The sequence below is a fragment of the Antennarius striatus genome, chromosome 24, assembly GCF_040054535.1.
Source record: "Antennarius striatus isolate MH-2024 chromosome 24, ASM4005453v1, whole genome shotgun sequence".
NCBI classification, from domain to species: domain Eukaryota; kingdom Metazoa; phylum Chordata; class Actinopteri; order Lophiiformes; family Antennariidae; genus Antennarius; species Antennarius striatus.
Window position 1 is genome coordinate 6016228 of NC_090799.1, and position 25685 is coordinate 6041912.

The window sequence follows — 25685 nt, forward strand, 5'->3', positions numbered from 1 at the left end:
GCTTCCTAAAGCGACATAGAATACTCGGATAAACAGGCTGTCACGGCAGAATTCTGACTCGACGTCAAAAGGTCCATTTAGTGGGTTCTGATTCTTATTCTAATTCATCAAGGGTTAAACTCTGCTGACTGATTGTAGAAATTTATTTAAAACCGCTTTAAATTATTTAAAGTGGTTTATTAATGAATGAATTATTTAATTCATTAATAATAAAAATCACAGCCAGTGACAATCAAATTGGTTTTGGCTCCTCCTTCTCTGATGGAAATTGCATTGCATCACTTCCTGTTTCCTGTTGTACGTCTATAGTAATTGTTGCTATATTCGGTCCTTTAAATTATAAATTAAATAAATTATAATTGTTCGGTGGAAGATCGCAGTCGTCTCATATTCACTTCGCCTTACCGTGAATCTCGCGATATTTGGCTCCACTTAACCTAGCTGCTAATCGGGTGAACACAAACTAACTTCCTGTTTCCAACACACTTCCTGTTTCATCCCGTGACGTAGCCACTCATCAGTAGCAGGTTTAAAAACGTGATGAAGCTTTGCATGAAGTGGTATTTCCCGTGATTCTTAGCGCGCCCTCTCCTCTTCCCATTCAGTTCGTCACTGACATTGCTCGTGCCACCTGGTCTTTGTGCTTAATCATCCCTCGGGTTACTATGGAAACGAGCCACTCCCGGGCTGATGGTTGACACCCATTAACAACATCAGCATCACTGTCATCATCATCATCATCATCATCATCATCATCATCATCATCATCATCAGGCTGACTACCTGTTAGCTTAATGTTTACCGTGATTCATCACACATTAATCACGCGTGGGGCGCGCGTGCACCGGAGTGACGGTGGTGCTGATGCAAGGCCCGGGCGCGCGCCGCGTCATCGCGCCGGGAGCGCGCCTTGCTGGGAAGGCAGGACGATGCGGCGGTCTCTGCGTCTCGTCTCCTGGCTCTGCACACCGGACAGCGCTCACGACGTTCGCCCCCGCCGCTAGGACCTGCGTCAGTCCGCCTTCTGCAGACGTCTCACCGCCGCGGGTAGAGGCTCCGTTCACCGAAGACCGACCGGTGGATCCGGGGTGGCCATGGCGCAGCCGAGGGAACCCGGACGCATTCGGCTCGGGTGAAGGGCGCGTTCCACATCGGATAAACGAGGAGGTCCCGAAACTTTCCAGTGGCGTGGGGGCCAGCTGGGCCAGTGTTTTATCCACGGGGACGCGATTCGGCTGATGGTGATGGTTTGAATCCCTTCTTTTATTAATTGTGGTCGTGGACGCGCAGTCCCTCACCGAGGCCCCGCCGGACGGCCCTTGATCCCCACTGCGGGTACCACCCTGCTTAAATCGGACTGGTCATCGACCTCTCCCCCATCCTCCCCCCCTGTTATTTGTTTATTTGTTTGTACCCGCATCATTTGCAGGAGCGGTGTAAACAGAACTCGCAGCAGACATGATGGATGCGTCGGAGTGCGGGGTGAGGGTGATGTGTCGATTCAGGCCCCTGAACGAGGCCGAGATCACCAGAGGAGACAAGTACATCCCAAAATTCAAAGAGGACGACACGGTGGTCATAACGGTGTGTGTGTGTGTGTGTGTGTGTGTGTGTGTGTGTGTGTGTGTGTGTGTGTGTGTGTGTGTGTGTGTGTGTGTGTGTGTGTGTAATGTTGTTTCTATGGAGCTGGGTGTAGGGTGGGGGTGCAGGGTGCGCAGTGGTCCTGCAGCAGACCTGTGGCGTGGATTTAGGACGCGTTTACATGATATTCTTATTAAGAGTTTTAAATTAGTTTTAATATTTTTTAAAAGATAGGATGAAACCGCAAGTCAAAGCTCCGTCAGGAAATATCACTTTGAATTTATGGAGATTGGAAATAAAGGGACCAGAGAAGCTCTGGGTTGGTGTTTTCCCACCGGCACTTGAATGCAGCATTATTCTCATCTATTATTGTCATTTTAGGAGACAATATGTCGTGAAACTATAGGATTCCTTCAGTGGATTCAGGTCCTAACTCTGTCCCAGTTGACAGTCTGTCGTCCTCCATCATCCATCCAGCTGACCTCCAACTACCACAGAAACGTGCAAATGTTCACGTCTGCTGCTGCCTTCGAGTGCTGAGAGCTGCTTTTCTCCACAAAGAGGCTTTACCACCTCAGACGGTTGATGGATGGTCACTCTGGAAGAGCTGGAGGCCACAGGGCTTCCGTTGGCATGACAACAACCTTCAGGAAGCTGGTCCGGCCTCCAGCTGCTCTTGTCGCCCGCCGGGGGGGGGTCCTGAAGTGGAAGCGTTTATTGATCGTTGATCTGTCAGCTGTCGCTAACCGCGTCCTGTGTCGCTCTGAACAGAACAAACCCTACGTGTTCGACCGCGTGCTGCCCCCCAACACGTCACAGGAACACGTGTACGACCAGTGCGCCAAGCAGATCGTCAAAGGTAAGGAGGCTGAACGCCTGACCCTGCTGCACGTCTCAATGGACGCCATGACAGTTTGGTGTGACCTTGTGTTGCTCCAGATGTTCTGGGTGGTTACAACGGGACCATCTTCGCCTACGGGCAGACGTCCTCCGGGAAGACACACACCATGGAGGTGAGGGAGTCCACCGATCATCCAGCTCCAGGCTCACAGTCGATTTATGTTCTATCAATAATAAATCCAATCATGCTTGTTGAGAGTTAACTACCCTGATGGGGGTAACACACCCAGAAGCCCAAATCTGTGAGTTCCAAAGGCTTCAGAACTTTGATTCTCTGACGGTTTCCTCCAGCTGGTAGATTAATCCTCCCAAACAACAGCCTCATTTCAGATCTGATCTGTGAGTCTGCAGTGGAGATTAGTCACATTTAATCCCCCCCCCCCAGCCCCATCCGCTCCAAACGTTAAACCCGTTCACATGTCTCCTCTGCTGAGCTCAGGGCAAACTGCACGACCCCCAGCTGATGGGAATCATCCCCCGCATCGCCCACGACATCTTCGACCACATCTACTCCATGGACGAGAACCTGGAGTTTCACATCAAGGCAGGAAATGTTCACTCATCTGATCTAAAATAATTACGTCTCATAATTAATAATAATTCTTGGCAGATGATGGTTGTGTTTGATGAAGTACAAATTAAAAGTCTGGAGTTTCTGTCCGCAGGTGTCTTATTTTGAAATCTACCTGGACAAGATCAGAGACTTACTGGACGGTAAAGAAAGACAACTTATGTGGAGTTAGTTCCATAGACGATCGTTTTATTTTATTTATAAAAACCATGCTTGTTCTGTCTGAAGTGTCGAAGACGAACCTCTCTGTGCACGAGGACAAGAACAGAGTGCCGTACGTGAAGGTTGGCATGAACTTTTTGTGAAGGTCACCTTCTCAGCTGTCATGTTTCAGATGCCTGGTCTCCATGGTGACTCTTTTGTGTGTCAGGGATGTACAGAGCGATTCGTGTCCAGTCCGGAGGAAGTGATGGACGTCATTGACGAGGGCAAAGCCAACCGACATGTGGCGGTAACCAGTACGTAGCTCCTCTTTCTCCTTGATGAGGATCTTCTATCTTCGTAGATGTAGAGAAGAGAGGAAGTGGAAACTTTTGAATCCGTCTCCCCACAGACATGAACGAGCACAGTTCCCGCAGCCACAGCATCTTCCTCATCAACATCAAGCAGGAAAACGTGGAAACGGAGAAGAAGCTGTCTGGGAAGCTCTACCTGGTGGACCTGGCGGGCAGCGAGAAGGTGCTCCTGAGCTCCAGCAACGGGTGATGGCTGCCGGGTGGGGGGTAACACCTGGTGAAACGTGCATTCTGATTGGTTGGGCAGGTCAGTAAGACGGGAGCTGAGGGCGCTGTGTTGGACGAGGCCAAGAACATCAACAAGTCTCTGTCGGCGTTGGGGAACGTCATCTCAGCTCTGGCTGAAGGAACGGTGGGTTAGCGTCGGTGAGATCCTCGCTCACGTCTGTGAGGGTTGAAGTTCATGTGTGTGACTCCGTGTTGCAGAAGACACACGTGCCCTACAGGGACAGTAAGATGACACGGATCCTCCAGGACTCTCTGGGCGGGAACTGTCGCACCACCATTATCATCTGCTGCTCGCCGTCCGTCTACAACGAGGCCGAGACCAAGTCCACCCTCATGTTCGGACAGAGGTATGACACTTTTTCTCCTTTGATTCCCATCTGATGGACTCAAAAGCCCAAACTAACTGGACTCTATCTCCGGTTCAGAGCCAAGACCATCAAGAACACGGTGTCGGTGAACCTGGAGCTGACGGCTGAGGAGTGGAAGAAGAAATACGAGAAGGAGAAAGAGAAGAACAAGAATCTGAAGAGCGTCATCCAGCGGCTGGAGGCCGAACTCAGTCGCTGGAGAAACGGTGAGTTGATGGAGATCCTCCTGGATTCTCCTGAGGAGGTCTCAGTAACAGGAAGGGGGTTTCGTTCCAGGGGAGAACGTTCCTGAGGAGGAGCAGCAGAGCTCTAAAGATCAGAAGAACGCTGATCCGTGTGATAACACGCCCATCATCGACAACCTGTCGGCTGCCGAAGGAGGTGGAGGAGGAGGAGGAGGAGTCTCCGTCACCAGCGATGAGCGGAGAAAATACGAGGAGGACATCAGTAACCTGTACAAGCAGCTGGATGACAAGGTGAGTCTGGTCCTCCTCTGACATCCGTCATCACAGCAGGAGAAGAAGGATTTAACCGAATATCACGTCCACAGGACGAGGAGATCAACCAACACAGCCAGCTGGCCGAGAAGCTGAAGGAGCAGATGATGGACCAGGAGGAGGTTGGACTTGTTGTGTGTTTCCTCTGTCTGCCTGAAGGAGAGCTCAGCTTTAACGTCGACTCTGATCTCCCCCGCAGCTCCTGGCGTCTACGCGCCGCGACTACGAGAAGATCCAGGAGGAGCTTTGCCGTCTGCAGACGGACAACGAGCTGGCCAAGGAGGAGGTGAAGGAGGTGCTGCAGGCCCTGGAGGAGCTGGCGGTAAACTACGACCAGAAGAGCCAAGAGGTGGAGGAGAGAGACCGGATCAACCTTCAGCTGACCGAGGAGCTGCAGCAGAAGGCGGTGAGTGAGCGTCCTCCTCATCGGAAAACCCCCGGACAGCAAGGAGGAGCCGTCGGTGACGTGATGGTGTGTGCGTGTGTGTGTGTGTGTGTGTGTGTGTGTGTGTGTGGTGGACAGACGCTGCTGTCGGCCGTGCAGAAGGAGCTCAGCCAGCTGCATGAGCTGAACGGCCTGCAGAGGAAGAGAGCCTCCGAGGTCCTCAACCTCCTGCTGCGGGACCTCAGCGACATCGGCGCCATCATCGGCACCAGTGACGTCAAGCTGGCGGCGGTAAGAGAGAAACACGTGCACACGCTAACCAGTCAACCCCCTCGCGGGCTAAACTCCACCTCCACTTCTCAGTCGTCAGAGACGAAGGGGAACGGCTCGGCGGTGGAGGAGGAGTTCACCGCCGCTCGCCTCTACATCTGTAAGATGAAGTCAGAGGTGAAGTCTCTGGTGAACCGCGGCAGGCAGCTGGAGAGCACTCAGGCCGAAGCCCAGCGCAAGATCCAGGCCAACGAGAAGGAGCTGGGCTCCTGTCAGCTGCTCGTATCTCAGGTAACGTCTCTGCCGACGACTTCACATCCCTCTCAGGGGAGAGGGCTGAACTCTCCTCTTTGTCTGCAGCATCAGGCCAAGATCAGATCCCTGACTGACTACATGCAGAACATGGAGCAGAAGAAGAGGCAGCTGGAGGAGAGTCAGGACGCCCTCACCGAGGAGCTCGCTCGACTCCAGGGTCAGGGTCACACACACATCCTGGACGTTCATTCATTCATCCGCCGATCAGTGGTGAACGTGTCTTCTGTGGTGCTTTCAGAGAAAGGACACGAGGAGAAGCAGAACATCAGCAGACTGGTTGGAGATGAAGACATCAAGGTGAGGAGAGGTGGACCTGAATCTTCCTGGATGGACGCAGTCTGGTGAACCTGAGTGTGTGTTTTTGTTTGATGTCTCCAGAAGACGCTGGCGGAGCAGCTGGAGAACCACAGAGAGGCTCACCAGAAGCAGCTGGGTCGCCTCCGGGACGAGATCGAAGACAAGCAGAGGATGCTGGACGAGCTGAGGGAGTAAGGACATCATTGGCGAGACAAAGAGGAGCGGTGTGGTGGAATCCCCTTCTTCATTCTGTCCTCTCTGCTTCCTCTTCCAGCCTGAACCAGGGTCTGCACCTGGAGCAGGAGAGACACGCGTCAGACTACGACAAACTGAAGGCCCAGGAGCAGGAGAAGGAGGAGAAGCTGCAGAAGCTCATGTAGGAGCGTCTGATGGTGTGATGTGGGGATGTGAGTTTGAATGGTGGCTCTAACAGATGACTTTGTCCAGGCTGCTGAACGAACAGAGGGAGCAGGCCAGGGACGACCTGAAGGGCCTGGAGGAGACGGTGGTGAGTGGAGAACCATCACCTTTCAGTTCCTCCTCTTACATCACCTCCTTAAACGTTCTGATCATCCACGTTGTTTCATCTACAGGCCAGAGAGCTGCAGACTCTTCACAACCTGCGCAAACTCTTCGTTCAGGACCTCACCATGCGGGTCAAAAAGGTACCCCTGCCTTCCAGTGGGCGTGGCTTACCTGCGGACCCTCCGTGTTGAACCCGTGTTCCGTGTTTTCAGAGCGTGGAGCTGGACTGTGAGGAAGGGCTTGGAAACGTGGCCCAAAAGCAGAAGATCTCCTTCCTGGAGAACAACTTAGAGCAGCTAACCAAGGTGCACAAGCAGCTGGTTCGGGATAACGCCGACCTCCGCTGCGAGCTGCCCAAGCTGGAGAAGCGTCTGCGGGCAACGGCCGAGCGAGTCAAAGCCCTGGAGAACGCCCTGAAGGAGGCCAAGGAGAACGCCATGAGGGACCGTAAGCGCTACCAGCAGGAGGTGGATCGAATTAAGGAGGCCGTCCGGGCCAAGAACATGGCCAGGAGGGGGCTGTCTGCCCAAATCGGTGAGAACCATGTCAGATTTAAGATTTAAAATTGAGACAAATAGAATAATAAACAAAGAATTTTTTTGTTCTTTTTACTTCAGCAAAGCCGGTTCGCCCGGGCCAGCATCCGCTGTCGTCCCCCATCAGCACCTCCATCAGGGGGGGCGGCGTCTACAGCCACAGCTAAACCAACAACTAACGCTGTGAGTTCGAAATCCGTTCGTTTTGCTTCAGATGAGCAACATTCTAACTGTGAAAACAGAAAATATGAGCTTTATTTCCTGCAGACCAACAACTCTACGCATGTCCACCGCCGCACCTGGAACCACGAGCCCCACCCCTTACCATTGGAGCACCAATGAGAGGACACCATGACAGACTGTCACATACATCTAAAGATGTTTCATCTCCCCCGGTGTAGACGTTTACGGCCCCTCCCTCTCAGACGATGTAAACGAATCTATCAGGAACCAATCAAATCAGTTCTCTGTTCCTATTGGTTAGATTTGTTTTGTAATTATGCAGTAAAATAAATGAAGGGAACTTTTGAGGTTGAGGACCCGAGCTTCTGTAGAGAAATCAGATAAAAGATGACGTGTTTGATCACTTTCCTCACTTCCTGCTGCCTCCTTTGACAATCACCTAAATTAAAAACGGGACTTTTTTCTTCAAAAAGTAAAAAAGTCATGACATTTAAATTCCTTCCCTGGATTTATTTGAACATCCGCACAATTTGAGGATGCGGTGACGTTCAGAGGATTTGTCCGTTTAGTCCTGCAGGGACGCTGATCAGCCAATCAGTTGTTCAGGATTGCAGCAAATTCCTCCTTAAAACACATTAAGATCTTCTTTTTGCCCCCCCCCCTCCCTTTCCATTCATTTTCCTCCTTTCATCCAAGGTGGGGTTAGTGATGGCAGCAGGATCACCAGGGTATCTCATCATCCTGATGTGTCCCAGCATTCCCAGTCTAGATGAGAAATGTAATGATTTCTGGGTCCACCCTGGCGTCTCCTCCCAGTGGGACCTTCCCAGAATGCCTTATGTTAGCATGTGGGGTTTTTTTGCTGAGAGCTGTTTGTTCGTTTGACCTTTGATTGTTTCTGAGTGATCGGGGTGGCCGCACTCTCAAGATCAATAACCGAATGTACTGCACGGACAGGAGCTTGTTTAAAAGGCATGCTCAGGGAGGACAAACAGGATTTATTTCTATACTCCATTAATTTATCTCAGTTTTCACTGTTGCATCATATCTCTGACTCTACCTGCATTTAATGCTAATAAAGATATAGCTATTTAACTTTCATTCTGCTCATGGTTTTGTCAAAATAAGGTGCAAATCATGACTTCCAGATATAATCTTTAATCCCTATACATATATTTCCCTCTGTAACATTGCACATTATCATCAGGTTGAGACAGAACAGACAGATTTTGGTTGGGTCACGAGTAAATTAATAAAAATAATCCATAAATAATAGAAAAATCTCCTCCACACAACCACATATAAAGTTCTACACATTGAATACAACCATATAACAGGACAGTTAAACCATTGCATCTGTACAAATAGAGTTTCACGTGTTTTTGTCACATATTTCACATACTTTATGAGATACTGCACTTTTGGCCAACATATTGAAAAGCAAAGGGTTACAGGTGTAACCCCCGTTCTCCCAGTCTTTACAGGTTCTCTTCTGTGAGTCTCCACACCCAGGAGAAATAATAGATTTATATCTGAGTTAATCGTATTTGTCCCAGGTGTGGCCTTCTTGACGGATCTTCAGTTTTCAGTTCCTTTTGTCGCGCGTTTACGAAGATGCCGGCGAACAATATTAATGTCATAAAGCCAACAGACTGCACACTGTTACTGCAGAGAAGAATGAAATCAGTCGACCTCAATAAACACTCTGGTGAACAACAAGGTCGGGGCGGGGTTTCCTCTTTAAGATCACCTTCTGAAAAAGCTGCCTCGGATGTTAAAGGTGACAACACCACAAAGAAAGTGGAACCTTGCTTTCCAGGTCTCTGGAGTCACAAGAGGTTCACACTTATCTGCATTAGAACTTCATGAGAAGCTGCACGCTGCAAACCGAGCCCTGCTCATTCAGTAGCTTCAACACAGATGCACACACATTCACATGCATCTTCATTCTGTCACGCAGCCTCCACACACACACAAACAAACACCCACGGAAACAAACGGCCAACACATACACTGTCCGCTTGGTTTTTACACCCAGGAGTCGGGGGAGCCGTTGAACTTGTTGGCCCGGTTTGAAGGCCTCCGTGTGGTGGAGTAGAAGTCCACGTAGTTGGTGTTGGCTTTGAACCGGAGCGACTGGCCGGCGTAGCCGTCGGGGGAGGACGGGGTCAGGTGGACGGGTTCGTCCTCGTAGGGCTCCTCTCCGTAACCTTGAGGGGAGGACAGGTACATTCGGTAGCTGTTGTAGTTCTTCCTGTCGGGTTCATCATAGAATGGCTCTGTGTGCTGGAAGACAAAAGAGCAACGTCAGGACTGACCCAAAGACCTGGTTCCGCCAAACGTAGGGGGTTCTCTTACCTGGGACCTCCTCAGATCCTCTCCTGACTGGGAGGAATACGTCCTAATGAAATATGGAGTTTTCTTCTCAGACCCTGAAGTTGAAAAAGTAAAGTCGACTTGTCAACATGATTGATGGTTTGATGTTAAAAACCCTTTGTGAGCTTTGAGGAGTGGTCCGAACATAGATCCCTGAGGGACACCCCAACACCAGCCGGGACCCACCTGTGTGCTGCTGCTTGTGTAAACTGTTGTCTCCATAATACGTGTCAAATTGCATAGATGACTGCGCCCTCTGGTAGTTTGTACTGTGTCTTCTTATTCCCAGCATCGCCGGCGAGGATGTTGCACTACCGCCTTGAGGAACAAAAACAGTTCCAATTTTTTTCACTGTAAGACTTGTTGTATTTTAAACTCATTTTTAGGCTGGAATCGCTCACCTGATTGGACGACAGGCGACATCTGCAGTGGGCTGGTGGGCAGGGTCGGCTGTGAAAGGTAGCGGTCTCGCTCCAGAGTGGAGACGGGGGTGACGAAGTGGGTGTAGTTCCAGCCGTCCTGAGTGAACACGAGTATTTGTGAGGACAAAGAGAAGAAGCTCTTCTTGTGTGGAACATCTTCTGACACTAAACAAGAGGAACCTGTTTGTAGAGGCTCCTCAGCTCCCGGTACTGCCACAGCGTGTTCAACACCTGAGCTGCCGCCTTCACCACCTTCATGGAATACCTGCAACATCTCACACGTGAGTCACCGCCCAGCCCGGCTGATCCACGTCTACACACGTGTCCTTCCTACCCTTTCCCTCGTCCTTTGCTGATGTCCACCAGCTTCTCGATGCCCCCGCTGTCGGCTAAGGCTTTGGCGTTCTCCATGTTGCGGCTGGTGACCTCGTGCAGCGTGCAGCAGACGGACGCCACCGTGTCGTCCGACAGCACCGACGGGTTGCTGACGGGCAGCCGGTTGACCAGGTCCCTCATGGCGTACTTTCCTTCAGGGTGACACACAGAATCTGGACTTCACTCAAACTGGTCAGAACTATGTTTTCTGTACGGATCTGGGCGTGTTTTGCCTGTTTGGACCTATTAGCTCCTTGTTGCGGCTGTCCAGCGCCATGTTGCGGAGAGCGGTGGCGACAGAGCAGACGACCCGGTCGTTGTCCATCCTCAGCAGCTCCACCAGGATGGGCAGACCTTTCTCCTTACGCACCGCAGCCCGGATGTAGGATGAGAACTACACACACACACACACACACACACACATGGTTTCATTTGCTAAATGTTCCTGTCCTACAGAAAGCCCGGTTCAGTGATGGATGCCCCAACCTTCCAGTTTCCAGCAGAGAGGTTCTGCAGCGATCCAGCGGCGCCCTCCAGCGTGGCGGGGTTGGAGCTCTCCGCCAGCAGGTTGAGGTACGGCTTCACCACCATTGGATGCCAGAGCAGCTCCGCCCCCCTCAGGGTCTGGGAGAACCCTGGGATCGGCGTGACACCGTCCCACTGCACAAAACACAAACACAAAGCTGCACACACACGTCTAAAACACTCTCCTTTACCAGCTGAAGTGAAACCAGATATAGCTCCACCTTCTCATCTGGCCAGCCCCCTCTCTTCCTGCCACGCCTCCTCTTGCCCCAGCACAGGTAATCCAGCTCCTTGGCCGGGGAGGAGAAGCCCAGCAGGGCATCCAGCTCCTGGTTGCCGAGGAGACGGGAAGAAGGCATCTCCACCTCCAGCCGGTAGGAGAGGTTCCTCAGGGTGCAAACGCTGTTCTCCACAATCTGCAGACATTCATTTTGAATTCAGTGAATTCAAAAATGAAGAACACGATCCAGTCTTTCTATATTTTGTACCAGATGGGTGCCATGCACTGCTGACCACTAGGGGGCGCCACAGTAATACATACAGTATATCCTGTTCGGGTGATTCTAATCATTCTAAACACTATTGATGAATGAATATTGATCCCAGTCAGTTAGTTCCCTTTCCATTCGAGCACAAACTGTCAGATAGGAACGCAGCTTTCACATTTTACGTTTTTACACAACCTGCACAAAGTATTATAAGATTGTGAACATTTAATAAAAGCGTGCAAGCTATCATGCTCTTAATCATAGAAACAACGAAGGTGCTCTTGGATCTGGGCTGCTCATAACATCTGATAATGAGATAATGGATCAAAGGAGATCAATATTTTGATTTACAAAGACTTCTTTCAGGAGAAATTATTTTCCTATGTGCAGAATTATGACTGTAATGTCCTATAAGTAAAAGGTATCACGTGCTCTGGAGATTGTACTGATGATGGTCCAATCCAACCTCCCTGCTTCTATCAGTGGTAAAAATGTAGATGAATGTGTTATAGGAATCTAGACCTGCAGATCAATAGATCAATAGATCAATATGTATGGATGAATGAACCCTGCAGCACCTTGCTGTCGTAGTCGGAGGTGTTGACGCAGACTTTGAGAACATGAAGCAGCGAGTCGACCAGACCCTCGCAGCATCGCAGCTGACTCCTCGCCTCCTCCCCTGCTGAGCTCAGGTTCCTCACACACACACGCACACACACATACACACACACACACACACACACACACACATGAATTCAGACGGAGCTGCAGTGTGTGAATCCCCCCACAGGGTGGCTTAAAAACCTGCCCGGATACAGTAAAGGAGGGAGCTGATCCTCCAATAGAAGGCTTTGGCCGTTGCTAATGGAACGCTGGCATGAGAAGACTGCACAACAGCACACGACTCCCACAATGCATTTCTATACTATTAATCTACAGCCTCGGTCTGAATGGTGAGGAACGCCAGAGGCGTGTGTGTGTGCACACAGAGCATCTCTGCAGCAGAGACGCTGCAGAGGCTGGTGTGTGTGCGTGTGTGTGTGTGTGTGTGTGTGTGTGTGTGTGTGTGTGTGTGTGTGTGTGTGTGTGTGCGTGTGTGAATGTGGTGACATGCATGTTATTGCATCAATACTGTAGGTGTGAATGAACATCCAGCAGCTGAGATGATGGGTTCGGATCCAACTGGCCTGAATGACCTCAGCTGATTGTCAGGCTTCATGTGGAGTGTGGTCCTTTCACCAGTTCACCATGAAACACACCATGAAGACACGACGTCCAATCACAGCCCCTGACCTCCTCCTGACACTCTTCAACAGGTGAAGTGAAAACCTTCAGTTCATGTTTGTTATTGGTCATTATTTCTTCATCCAAACGGACCCCCGTGGACCTCCTCGGGTTCTATCATTACGTGTGAAGCAGAGGGTGCGTTTGATTCCCTCACCTCAGACAGCCGGTGGTGTTCCGCAGCAGCAGGGAGGACTGGAACTTGACTTTGTGCTCATCCCGGTGGGACACGTTGCTCCAGCCCGAGTGGGGGATGACCACGGTGTTGGTCAGCGTGGTCAGGGCGTCACGGATGATGGTCATCTTCACCGCGTCACATGACGACAGGTTCCACAGGACGCCTGCGGAGTCAGTTTAAAACGGGGTTATTCTGGCTCTGGACGGAGCAGAACCTCTCCAGCATTGTCCCGCCCACAGCGCCATCTGATTGGCTACACGCAGAAACACGGCACAGGTAACAGCCAATCAGCAGTAAAGCTGTGAGGTGTCTCCAGGTATCCGTTATCAACCTCCATGACCGTGAACAACCAGTGTCGGTATTCTATCGATATCAGCTTCAGCCTTAGCCTCAACGTCAGCCTCAGCTTCACCTTCAGACTCAAACTCAGACTTAGCTTCAGCCTCAGCTTCAGCCTCAGCCTCAGTTTCAGCTGTGGTTTGTGTGGCTTGCTGCAGCTCTCAGCTCTTTTCGAAGCCTGACAGCTTAGCATCTGTCCTGAGCAGCTCCTCCATCAACACAGACTGCTGACTGTTGAAGCCGCTGCCGCTCTCGCCTCCCACACAACATGAAGCACCGCCAGTCAGCCAGCAGCTTGTCAGCCAGTCAGCCAGCAACCAGTCAGCCAGCAGCTATTCAACCAGCAGCTAGTCAGCCAGCAGCCAACAGAACCTGACTTTACCCCTTCAGCTTTAACCCAACAGAACCGTTCTGCAGAGACCCCGGACAGACGACCCCTCTGAGGCGTTCTGAAGCCGGCGAAGACACGCCCTCCTCCACGGCGCTCTTAAAATAACTGAAACAACCTGCAGCCTGAGCTTCAAACCGACTGATCTTATTTTTAGATTTCAGGCTCTCTCTTCTTTTTACGTTGGTGTCATTGATCTGCGGTGAACAATCACAGACACCAGATGTCATCTCTGAACCCAGTTCTGCTGAACAACGGCAGCGATTTTTAGCAAGAAAACACAAATGAAACAAACTTTTTTTTTTTTGCACTATTTCACGGTGAAGAATAAAAAGGCGTGTGGAACACCAAACCCCGCCGGACCCACCGGTGACGAGCTCGCGGACTTCGTTGTCGGTGGTTTTCCTGAGGAGACGCAGGAGGGCGGGAACGCCGCCGCAGTTCCTCAGCGCCACCTTGTTGTTGTCGGTGGCTTTGCCGTAAACTAGGTTCCTCAGGGCCCCGCAGGCGCTCTTCTGCACCTCGGCCACCTTGTGATCCAGCTGGTCCACCAGGTGCTGGATCCCCCCCAGGTGACACACCTGCAGACCAGGTGAGAGACGGGGGTCACGGTTGTGTTTTATCTTCTACCTGTGAAGCTAAAAAAACCCCTAAAATAACACGTCTGTTTGCTGGTGTGTGATGGTGCAGATGAACGCCTCCATTGTGCGGAGCAGAGGGGGAGGGGGGCGCTGCGCTTCCAGCGTGTCGGAGAGTTGGAACATTTGGCGCCAGCGTTATTTAAAGTTCGATTTTAGCAGATGGCGCTTTGGCTCCCGGTTTGGCAGCGAGGAGCTTAAAAAATAAAAGTCAGATTTGAAACCCTAAGCTGAGAGTAAAGCGATGGAGACGACAGATCTGAGTCGATGCGGGAGGGATTTAAGACAGCTTCCTGTTTCCTGTGAAGTTAGGAATCAACCAAAACCTGGTATTTTTATTGTCCTGTCACCTCACCTCCACTTTGACGCGGTTGTCTCCGTAACAAAGGTGCTGCAGGTAGGCGGCGGCGTTGGCCTGGACGGACGGGAAGTGGTGCTGCAGCATGTGGATGACCTCCGGCAGCTCGGGGTCACGCCAGGCGAACTCCCTGCAGGGAGAGGAAGACTGTCAGGACCGGTTCAGACCAGATGGGGCTCCTGATGTGTCCCGACAGGTTACCGGGGGTCCTTATGGATGCTTTCTATGGACGGGGTGCGTGTGGCCACCCGGTCCGCCAGTCCCGAGTGGCGATGGGTGAAGACGGGCTCGCCGGAGACCCGGTAGGTGTCGGCGTAGAGCGCCGCGGTGCTCAGCCCGTAGCTGCTTCTTTGGTACGGCAGCGTGCCGCAGTGGCTGCTGGTCCGAGGGAGGGTCCCCATACCTGAAGGGGAGGGGAGGACACTTCAGAATATATCACAGGCCCTTTAAAGCGTTTTAAGCCAGTTAAAAACCGGCTTTTAATCCCAACTCGACAGAAACGGCTCCTCAGATGTCTCCGTCGGACCCTGCAGAGTTTTCTTTCGGCTTAAATTGTTGTGAAGGCTTCAATTAAGAAGCGGCAGACAAACATGAAAGGTTTAAGCCTAATTAAGTTCAGACCTCAGGGAGCGATAATAACAGCAACTTCCTCTGCCTGCTAACTTTCAGATAAATAATCTTCAGAGTGTGCATGAAGTCTGGGATGTGAGCTGGTTTCACTCCTTTGGAAGCAAACGGGGTCGCTAATATTTTTATCTCGCGGAATTAGAAGCTCACAGTTGTTTATCGACCTCTGAGTTCTTTGAAAACACGCGTGCGAATGTCTGAATTTGTAAAAACATCAAAGTCTCACTCATGTTCACAAGCAGAAAAATATTTGTGAGCGTGCAAAAAGTTTTTGTTGCTTTTGCAGGAACATTTTCACGCGTCGCGCATCTGACACAACACAACGGCGGCAGTACCTGTGTTGTTCCTGTAGAGGGAGCCCTGGGGGTCATGGGTGGGGCTGTGGAACAGGGGACTGTGGAAGGTTGGCTCATCAAAAACGGGCGTCATGTGACAGTCAGGGGACAACGCCGCCCTGAGCTCCGGATCGATCTGCCCAGCGTGAGCGGCGTAGGAGCTGTGAAGCCCTGCAGGGAGACAGGAAGTCATAAAAGACCGTTGAACAGAAGGAAATAACAAACCTAGACCCCCACCAGCTCCTCCAAAATCCAGATAAGAGACCGACTGGTGGAGAAAATAAACACGTTTGTGAGTATGCACGAGAAAAAGCTGCATAAAACCAGCAGACGCTGGATTAAAAACTCCTTCTATCTGACTCAAATCGCGTTCATATGGCATTGTTTGGCTCCCGTACTGATAATCTGTAGGTGAGGCCATGCAAACGGAGATTACACCAAACATAACCCTGGCTCCAGCACCTGAAAGACGCTCTACCAAGCTCCTTGGTCAATCTGAATCAGGAAGTAAAACGAGCAGAGAATAAGGATTCTCCTTCCTCTAATCTGGGAAGATCAGAGTGGAGGATTGGCAATCTGGTCCTCATCCTGGAAGTTGCTGGTGGCTTTCCCTCGGCTCCACAGAACAGCACAGATCATCTGTTAGCTTATGCAAACGCTTTAGCTGCTCACCTGGATCCCACCAATGCTCAGAGCCTAATCTTAATCTATCGCTATTTGCCTGTAATCTGAGATTATGCTAGATCTGCAGGAGATCTGGGAATAAGGATTTAGCCTACGTATTAGGCCACTTAGCGGCAACGAAGGACGGGAGGGAAGCATTTTATTTTGTTGACGCGCGTCTACATGACGCTCGGGGGAAAATGAAAGCAGGCATCACTAATCACAGCCTGATAAAGCCTTCAAGTGGCGTCAGCTGATAATCACATGCTGATGCTTCGCAGGGCTTTGTGATAGAAACCCATCTATATGGGTCAGTGGGAGCGGCTTAGCAAAGTGACAGAGGACAGGACGGAGGAATAAATCTGCATCACTGCAGCATCAGCAGCGCTTCCACGACGATAAATCCTCCGGCGCGGCAGCGTGCGGCCAGGAAGTTAACCAGAGAGGACAAGCTGCGAGAGATGTGTTGGTCTCCAGCATCCATCTTCAGCGCAGCTGGTTTTTGAAGAACATCAGTCAGAAGAGTCGACTGAAAACCAGATTCATTGAACCGCCTGGAAGCAAAAGGAATAATCCCCTCTCAAGTTTCTAATCCAGCTTCAGTTGTCTTTACCACAAAGTCAAAGGATGGATTTCCAGGGATGTCAGAAAACGTCTCCTCTTCATCATTGTCATCCTCTCGGCTCCATCGTTTATTTGAGGTTTTAACGTCATCGTGACCTTGTGTCAGCGGTGAAGTCGCTGACGGCGAATGAACGATCATGAAACCCGGAGCGGCGTCTGGTTTGATGCGACCGAATCGACTTGAAATGCACATGTTCCATTTCAAACCCTGGGGGGTGTGTGTGTGTGTGGGGGGGGGAGGTTGTTGCCAAGGTAACAGCTGATCTAAATGAATGCATTTATCAAGCAAAAGGCCATTAGTTTACCAGTCGGCTGGTCTTCGTATTTGTGTGAAGTATGATAACTGAGACGAGGTGCTTTAATTATGAGCTCCTGCTAAATCGAATGTGTTTCTGTACTTCGTTAAAAACATCTCTGATCATTTATTTTAGTTACAAAATGATGCTCTGCACGACTTCATGAATATTAATTGTCCCAAACAGGGCTTTGAAATACTTCAGGAGGAAACACTGGAACACACTGCTGCTTCCCTTTTCCTCCCTTTTCCCCAGTTTCATGTAAAGATCAATAGATTCTGACGGGGTTTGGTCGCCCCGCCGTCTATTTGAATATGCATGAAGAAGCGCTTTTTACAATGGGGATGAAGCGCTAGACGGCCAGATTAGAATGACATCTGAATTCCGAACGTTACATTCCATATTTTTCATATTTGGCGAGCATCAAACGAGGTCAGATCAATCCCAGCAGCAGCATCCTCCAGATCCTGAAGACGATTTGACTAAAAAAAAAAAAAGTCCATTTAAGGAGCTCCCTGAGATAAAAGCACCTGCAACACGCAGCTCTATCGAATAAATCCCTCCGCTTTAGAGGGACAGGAAGCCTAGCTCAGTGTGCAGGAATATTAAATCAGTCATGTGTCCACAGGAAACAAAGGAAAGAGGAAATAATGCTGCACATCTCCATCAGGTGACTGAAGCTCTCCGGTCCAGACTTTGACCCGGTTGCATCTCTTGGGGTGAACTGACCTCTACCTGATTGAAAGATGGAGCAGAGTGGAGAACAAGGCTGCACCTTCCACTCAATATGAGTTCTATTATCTTATGTACAGTATGTTCCGCACTATAAGGCGCACCTGATTATAAGACGCATATTCAATGAACAGCACATTCCAAAACACTTTCATATATAAAGCACACCTTCAGTGAGGTTTTTTTTGCACATAAAACGCACCCAACTATAAGGCGCACCTTCAACGAGTGACATATTCCAAAAACATTTTCATTATAAGGCACACTGTCGGCTTTTGAGAAAATTAAAGGCTTTTAGGTGCACCTTATAGTGCGGAAAATACTGTAATATAATACCAAACCGCTGTCACAAAGATCTGGAGTCGCATTAGATGAAGAGACGTGTGTGTAAAGCTTTTATCATGTCGCTGAATGAACTCCCCCCTCAGGGGTTAAACCGCCATCAGTGAGGTCCAGTGATTCTAAGAAGATGACCATATATGGTGGTGGGACTGACCTATGAGGCTGTCCGGGCGGGGCAGGGCGCTCCTCTGGTAAAGGCCGTAGGGGTCGGCCCCGTAGGCCAGCGGCTGGTTCTGCCTGGGCAGCGTGGAGCCGTAGTGCTGCGGCACCGCCGTCATCCCGGAACGCCCTGTCAAGCCCCTCCCCTCCACCAGGGAGAGGGTGGAGCCCAGGCGACACACGCCTCCTCCCCCGCCGCCCAAGGCCTGCACGGCATCCATCGGGGAGGTCGGCGAGGGGCATGAAGGCGGCATGCTGGTCCCCGGGAACACGGCTGCCAGGGGTTTGGGTTCGGAGAGGATGGGCGAATCGTAGGCGCTGCCGAGAGACGTCCGCAGGGAGATGCGGGAGGGCGAGACGGTTCCCGCGGTCCCACATCCTGGAGACTGGCTCCTGGACGGCAGGGAGGCCATCCGGCGCAGCATCCGACCCGACACCTGAGAAAACACAGTTTTAGGAGGTTCAGAATTAACAACCGAGGAATCCGTGGACGTCCACAAGCTGCTTGGTTTAAAGAAATTCAAACGGGCTCACTATTAGCTGTCATTCCTGTTTTACCCATCATGCAAAGCACATATAATTATTACCTCAATGAAAGCAGCTGACAGCGTTTTGAGTCGCAGCGATTCTCAGGTACGGCTCCGTTTAATACTAAAAGGTTTTAGCGATGTTCTTCATCATTAATGACAGTAATTGCGTCTACGCCCGTCATCGCCGGGGGCTGGGGGGTGGGGTATTACGCACAAAAACATTCCAGGTGACAGTCGGGAAAATAATTGCATGTGGGAAGCAGCCTGGATGTGATTTGTCATATGAAACAGTGAGGTGTGTGTGATCTTCGTCAAATTATAAATATGCAAAATTCCAGCATGAAGGTTAGGAGTTAATTCTTGGGGGTGAAGCTCAGACGACGTCAAACCAGGAGTTCTTCCTACCTGCCCAGAGGCCTGGCCCTCGGCTCGAGGGCTCCTGGAGATGGAGGCTCTGGGCTCCGATCGCACCACGTTCTGGTTGCTATAGTAACTGACGCTGCTGTCCTGGTAGCCGCTGTCTGAGTACGAGGTCATCTGGGCCGAGTGACCTCCTGAGCGAGAGAGGAGAGAGGGAGAGGAAGCATCGCTAGCGATGTGATCTGTGGTTTTTTTAAGGTTTCATGCTTCTTCTGCATTCAGCCTTCCTCCTGGAACAACCTCCATTACTGCACAGCTTCACCGGGATGCCCTACTTTCTTCTGTACGACAAGGAGCGGGTGCGTGGGGATATTTTTATACGGACTCTAAAAGTTCAGCAGTGTAGGCGACGGACTTCATGCAAACCTAAACACACTATAGACGTCAGACCATAAGGTGTGTACATTTAACAGACCCTCACTGTCATGCAGGGAGGCGCGGTCCGGTTCCGGCAGGTACAGCCCCTCCTCCGCCTCCAGGTGCCGACCGGGACGTCCAGACGCCTCCATGACTCCGCCCCCTGACTCTCCTCCTGCCAAACCATCTGCTTTCATGTTATAAGCAGCCCGACGTCCAGCGTGAGGCATATATATTTAGACACACATCTATCCTTTCCAAATGGAACCGAGGATAAATCTGTTTGGAGATTTAATCCTCGCGTTCTTGAGGGAAAAAAACCCCACAAAAACATTGCAGTGACTCTTTTAAAAAAACACAAGAATAAAGGATCTTAAAGCTGCGCTTTTGTTTCGTTGAATGCGGACAGTGAGGAATGAGTTAGGAGTCACAGCGGTTAACCTTGACAGAATAGTAAATGGGTCCATTTCAACATACACCAGAGGAAACATCGTTTGGCTTTGCTTCATCGACCTCCGCTGCACGCTGGCAATTTTCAGCCATTTGGAAGTTAAACTGAATTTTCTACATGAGAATAAATGTTTGCTTTCAAGTCAAATTGTGCAGATTTGGCATCATTTTAGCTTTAAAAGAACACCTGACCTCCTGAATTTGAAATCTGGAGCGACAATCTTAAAAAAACCCAGAAATCTCCACGTGATAAATGTTGAAAGTAAAAGTAGGAAGTCCTACCTGCAGACCTCCACGCAAACGACTTCTCTGATGAGCTATGAGAACAAAACGAAATCAGAGTCATTCTTTGACATTCGACAAGTCCAGGAAGTGTTTTCAAGAGAAAAGAAAAGAATTAAATGAAGAATATGCAACATTAAAATGATCCTTCGTGCCAAAATACCAGCTAATGTGTTTTATTTGTTTTTGCAGGAGATGCAGTATTGATGAGGAAACATGCATCTTGTTATCAAACCCACCTGCTGCTGTCTCCTGCCGGGGACTCGGCTCCCAGCATGCATCTCTCCAGCTGGCTCGCCACGATCTGGCGCTCCTCCTCCAGCTCCCGAGTCAGTCGCTCAAACTGGAGCTCCTGCAGGAAGTGAAGGTGGCGGTGTCTCTTCAATAAGCTGTATTGTATTTAAGGTCATGTGACCCCTCGTGATGCCTTCACTGGCTCGGTGATTTTTCGTTCGTGTTTGATTACAACTAAATAAAATGTTGATTTTCAGAAGAAAAAGTTTTTAAGGAGCGAAAGTATTGAAGAACTGAAAACATCACGCAACAACAAATGAATTATCAAAAAAAAGGCAAAACAGGAAGTGAATGAATGAAAACACAAGATGAGGTCTGGTGGGAGAAGCACATCGACTACAGTATGAATGAAACCCGGGTGGAGAGTTGACACTGCTGCTCTCGGCTCCTCCGTCTCCTGCAGAGACGGGACAGGAACACACTGGCCTCCTCGTGTCAGCCCCCCCCCCCGGGTACCGCATGCCCTCCAGGGGAAGAATCGGTCCCCCGTGACGTCTGGCGCTGCCAGCACCAGCTGGGGGCCCCCCTCGGAACCATTCGCTCCAGTTTATTGTGCGACGAGCGGCAACCTCAAACCTCCTTGCCTTTCCCGTCTCTCCCCCGTGTCTAATCACAGCCGGGTTTATCCAGACTGCATCTCTGACATCCGTGAAATGTTCGGCCTAGTTTCCGCATGTCGCCGCTCGCCCATCTTAAAAGGGAGAAATCGCCGTTAAAGGCTGAAAACACCGGCTTGATGCAGAAAAAAAACTCATTTCTCTTGCTCTCAGGATGTTTGTCCACGCCAGAAACTCGTCAGACTTGATATTAAATGACTTCCTGTCAATCCTAGAAGGTGGACAACACAAGTGGCCGTTCTCTACTGTTCTCTAGGAGAATAACAAAATAAAGGTTTGTCAGCAGGATCCTATCTCGACGGTCTGACCCGTGTAATTCTAGTTACTACACCCACAACAGTCTCCGGCAACCAGGACGCCGCGCTTCCTGCTTTCTCCCTCTAGCTTGGTACCGTCTGCCAACAAATATAGATGGATTAAAACTCCTCAGTCTGTTCACACGCCCACCTTTGATGGAAAGGAAAAAGATCTTTATTTTTAGGGATACGAACTTGAGTTTCTACGCTGTGGATCAAGACAGAATTCTAAGGGGACTAGCGTCTACCAGGCCTGCATGCATTCAAGCAGTTCCTGTGACAAAACCGGGCCAACAGTGGGGGCTTTGGGGGAGTTAACCCCTTATATTCAGCGTGTGACCCCCTTCGACTCCCAGGAAACGCCGCCGTGCATGCAGCTCCATCCATCATCCACATGCTTGGTAAATCTGCGTTGGCGGCGCGTTCAGGGTTTCTGAAGCTCATCGCCGGAGCATGGAGAGCGCTGACGTGGCCCAGTTGTTGTTGTTTTATTGAGCCCACCCCCCACCCCCCACCTCCGTCGCGCTACCCTGTGTTTTGCTGAGCGTGCATGTTCTTTTTCAGCACCGCCATGCGTCACGTTCACCCTGTCTTTTTACACCCGAGAGCCACCACCGCCGCCCCCACCCCCAATCGGCAACCGAGCAAGTCCTGAGAGGAATATGGAGGGAAGATTCTGTTACACTCTGACATGAAGTGGTCTGACTGTGTCCGGTCCTGCTTGTCTCCTTTAGAAACGTTGCAGCCGGAGCTTTATTATCATTAGGTTTTCACAGGCAGGAGTCTGTGAGGATGTCACAAAAAAAAAAAAAAACCCTGAATAATTCCCATGAATCTTGGGCGCCAAGGCGAATTCCGGATTCGATTCGGATAAAGAGGCGGATCCTTTTTCTTTTTTTTTTAAGTCTCTTTAACAGAACCCCTCAGGGCGGCCATGTTCAAGGCTCGCATGTCTCATCGGAACCTGGATGTGGGTTTAATTTCATTATAAAAAGGACTGTTGGGCATCTTTTCATCTCGGATAATCTGAATAAGAATCTCTGCCGGTAGCATCTGTTCAGCTAAGCTAACAGGATGTCAAACTTTTTTTTCTTTTTTTTCTTTTTTGGACAAAGCAAGCCTTAGAAGCACAAAATGACCCTTGGCACATTAAAAATTCATATTTTGACAGCTCTGTAAACTGTTTAGATCTGATACCGGGGGCATATTTCATTCTAGGTTTCACAGGACGATGCGAAAACAAGCAGCGACAGACATCTTATTTTTCATTTTGGAGCGTTTTGGCTGCAAGCTGTTGTCCCAACATCTAATCAATCACCCTGTGTTTGCCAGGGAGGCAAAAAAAAAAAAAAAAGCAGATCTCCGAGTCAGCCCCGTCCTCGCCCCGCTCATGTCGATCACTCGCCTTAATTTTAATGGGCTAAATGAGAGCAAAGCGGAGAAAACATCGGGCCTGCAGTAGAATGGCAGGCAAGAACCGATGTGCTCTATTTAGCACGTCTAATTTGACATTTCTGCAGAGGAACTGCAGGCGGTAGATTTGATGCTTCCCTGCATCTCAACACAGACGACGGTAAAGTCGTCTGATTATATACCGCCTCGACAAACCGCCTCAGACGAGCTGCACGATATCATCTTTGCGTCCAAGTTGAGGATTGCTGTATAGCGCAGGGTGTGTGTGTGGTTTTTTTTTTCTGTTTTGTTCACAAGTAATCACTCATATCTTGTTATCGCCATTCCCCTCCCCTTGATTGCAGGAATCAGGCCTTTTCTCTTGAACGGCTGCTGGGATCACCAGGTAAACAACTCAAATGAGGGTTTTTATTCATCAATGTTTGATCAAGAGGGGGTTTTTTTTTTTTTTTTTTGTTTTAATCTGCTTGGCAGCGAGGAATCACGCGGATTAAAAAGTAAAAGCAGATTCTCTTTTCTTGGACATCATAAGGATTTAAATAGCGGCGTGTCAAATTCAGTGTCAAACACTCAGGGACTAAGTTGAAGAACATGGCCACTGTCCATGGCATAATTAAGAGAAGTGTCCCGTGTTGATGAGATATTTTATCAGCGGGGAAGGAGACAGATGGAGAGGAGCTTCCTCTGTTGTCATTGTCCCCATTAATATGGAGCAGATCTGACGTTTGCAGCGAGTGTCAGCTGCAAAAAAAAAAAAACCCCAAAAAACAAAAACGTAGTGGCAGGAAAACATGTCAACATCTCCGACTGTATGAACAAGTCAGCCCCCCCCCTCCAAAAAAATATGTCAGTCATGCATTAATTAAACTACATCATAGAACCACGGGAAGACTGTCGAGAGACGTCTGGGGGGGGGAGGGGGTTCTCGTGGGTGCAGAACGACGGGAGAAAGTCCTAATTGAGGAAATTGGAATGTAATTATAATTATTAAGAAATTTAATAGACGAATTAAAGGCGGCTCAGGGTGGAGATCTATTATACGTCAGGCGCCTTTGGAGATAATCGGGACTCGCTCGGCTAATTTAGAATGGATCACGTGGTTTATTATGTGTTGAGGGGTGGAGCCACAGGAGAGCCACGCCCTCTCATCAGACAGAGGAAGGTAATTGGCTTGTAAGTATCCGCTGAACACGCCTCCTGGGTGCACACCGTGAGACAAACGGTTCACCAGGAGTCAGGAAACACCCTCAATCTGAGCGCCACCATTAAATCTGAGGTGTAAACAACAACAAAATCCTCCTACCTGCTCTTTGACAGAAGCCAGGAGGTTATTGGTGGTGGTGGTGGTGGAGGCGGCAGCAGCAGCCGCGGCGGTGTTGGCGTTCTGCGGGAGGCCGTGACCGCTTGGCCCCTCTCTGACCGCCACGGGCCCTTCCCCCTCGGCGTCCCCTTCCTCCATCTCCACCTCACCGAGATAGTCCAGAGCCGGCTGGCTGCTGTGGACGCCCTGACGGACCCTGTAGGTGCAGGACACAACAACCAACGTGAAAATGACTTCACGCAGACAAAAGGACTTTTTATCACTAGAATAATCCTGCGAGGGGCTTTGCTTTGACCTTAACCTCCGTGCTGCTCTGTTGTTGTTTAAAGCTCTAGAGAGCTGCGGAGCCTCTTGGTGATGGGTTTGACCTTACTCTAGAATAATATTACCATGGAGACCTCCAGTGTGGCTTTTAATGCAGCTTCACTATAACATGTCAGCTGGGATCCACAGTGATAACATCCATCCTGAGGCTGACAGGGGGCTTTAACCCTTTGTTGGTGCATGTTATCTCACATGCGGTGGCATTTCTTTACCTTAAAGGTTACGGCGTTGCAGGTGCGCATGCAGGCTGCACGGGCAGCGTTGATCACATCCAGACAGGCTTTGGTCAAACGTGCCCATCCGTCACTCCACCACCATCCGGCAGCCAAGGACGAGGTCACACCGACCCGCCTGGACCGGAGTCCTGGAGCGCAACCCGGTGTCGTCGCCCCCCCCACCCCACACCCCCTCACCACGGTGTGTGAGCGTGGATCAAGCCGCGTTACCGGCGAGCGGCGGCGGCTGTCAGGGCACACTCACCGGCCAGATGTTGCTGTGAGAAGGCAGGCCACAGCTGGCTCGATCCGTCCCGTTACGCATCCATCGTCTCCCTCCCTCCAGCCGCTACATCCCTCACGCGCCGACGCGCAAACAAACAAACAAACAAACAAGACGCTAAATAGTCACGCGCCGACGCGCAAAACAAACAAACAAACAAACAAACAAACGGGGACACGAAATCGCCCACACGCTCCTCGTGCAGTTTTTCCTCTCATCCAGTGTGGGGCTTCGATGCACCCATCCGCGCCTTGGCGTCCGCTCGGCACCGAGCCTATGACCCACCTCCCTACCCGCCCCGCTGGTGATCAGCGGCGTGACGTCACCGTGCAGCTATGGATCCTTTTTCGATAGGGTGATCGATGCGCTGATGAATGTGTGTGTGTATGTGTGTGTATGTGTGTGTGTGTGTGTGTGTGTGTGTGCATGCGTTGCTGTTAAGGCTGCACGGATGCAGCGCAGTGATGCTGGGGGAGGAAGGATGCAGCCTGCAGCGCGCGTGTACGCGTGTGTGCGTGTGCGCGCATGTGCGTGTTTTCTCCTCCCTCGCTGCAGGCCTTGTT

The 25685-nt window shown here is 50.4% G+C and overlaps 2 protein-coding genes across 3 annotated transcripts; one reads left to right on the forward strand and one right to left on the reverse strand.

Moving 5' to 3' along the window:
- The first annotated feature begins 909 nt into the window (after positions 1-909).
- Positions 910-8227, forward strand: LOC137591289 (kinesin heavy chain-like). The gene is made up of 25 exons (XM_068309190.1): positions 910-1584; positions 2353-2440; positions 2521-2594; positions 2921-3025; positions 3147-3195; positions 3281-3336; positions 3423-3510; positions 3606-3730; positions 3815-3919; positions 3994-4142; positions 4221-4369; positions 4440-4639; positions 4714-4782; positions 4860-5066; positions 5184-5336; positions 5409-5606; positions 5676-5787; positions 5869-5927; positions 6009-6118; positions 6202-6303; positions 6375-6435; positions 6521-6592; positions 6665-6986; positions 7070-7171; positions 7256-8227. The coding sequence occupies exons 1-24, from the start codon at positions 1459-1461 to the stop codon at positions 7153-7155; spliced, it is 2865 nt and encodes a 954-aa protein (XP_068165291.1). The 5' UTR covers positions 910-1458; the 3' UTR covers positions 7156-7171; positions 7256-8227.
- A 91-nt stretch (positions 8228-8318) lies between these two features.
- On the reverse strand, positions 8319-25311 carry LOC137591288 (plakophilin-4-like). 2 transcript variants are annotated; one of them, XM_068309189.1, is made up of 22 exons: positions 25105-25311; positions 24283-24496; positions 20599-20711; positions 20360-20394; positions 19686-19802; positions 19256-19404; positions 18316-18757; positions 15505-15675; positions 14744-14945; positions 14540-14672; positions 13914-14127; positions 12799-12982; positions 11936-12053; positions 11091-11285; positions 10831-11004; positions 10588-10738; positions 10304-10496; positions 10150-10234; positions 9949-10066; positions 9734-9865; positions 9530-9603; positions 8319-9457 (listed from the first exon to the last, which is right to left on the reverse strand). In XM_068309189.1, exons 2-22 carry the CDS (start codon positions 24436-24438, stop codon positions 9200-9202), a joined length of 3414 nt encoding a protein of 1137 aa, XP_068165290.1. In that variant the 5' UTR covers positions 24439-24496; positions 25105-25311; the 3' UTR covers positions 8319-9199. The 2 variants fall into 2 exon arrangements, with proteins under 2 accessions (XP_068165290.1, XP_068165289.1); XM_068309188.1 differs by having other exon boundaries at positions 19686-19814.
- Positions 25312-25685: the final 374 nt, after the last annotated feature.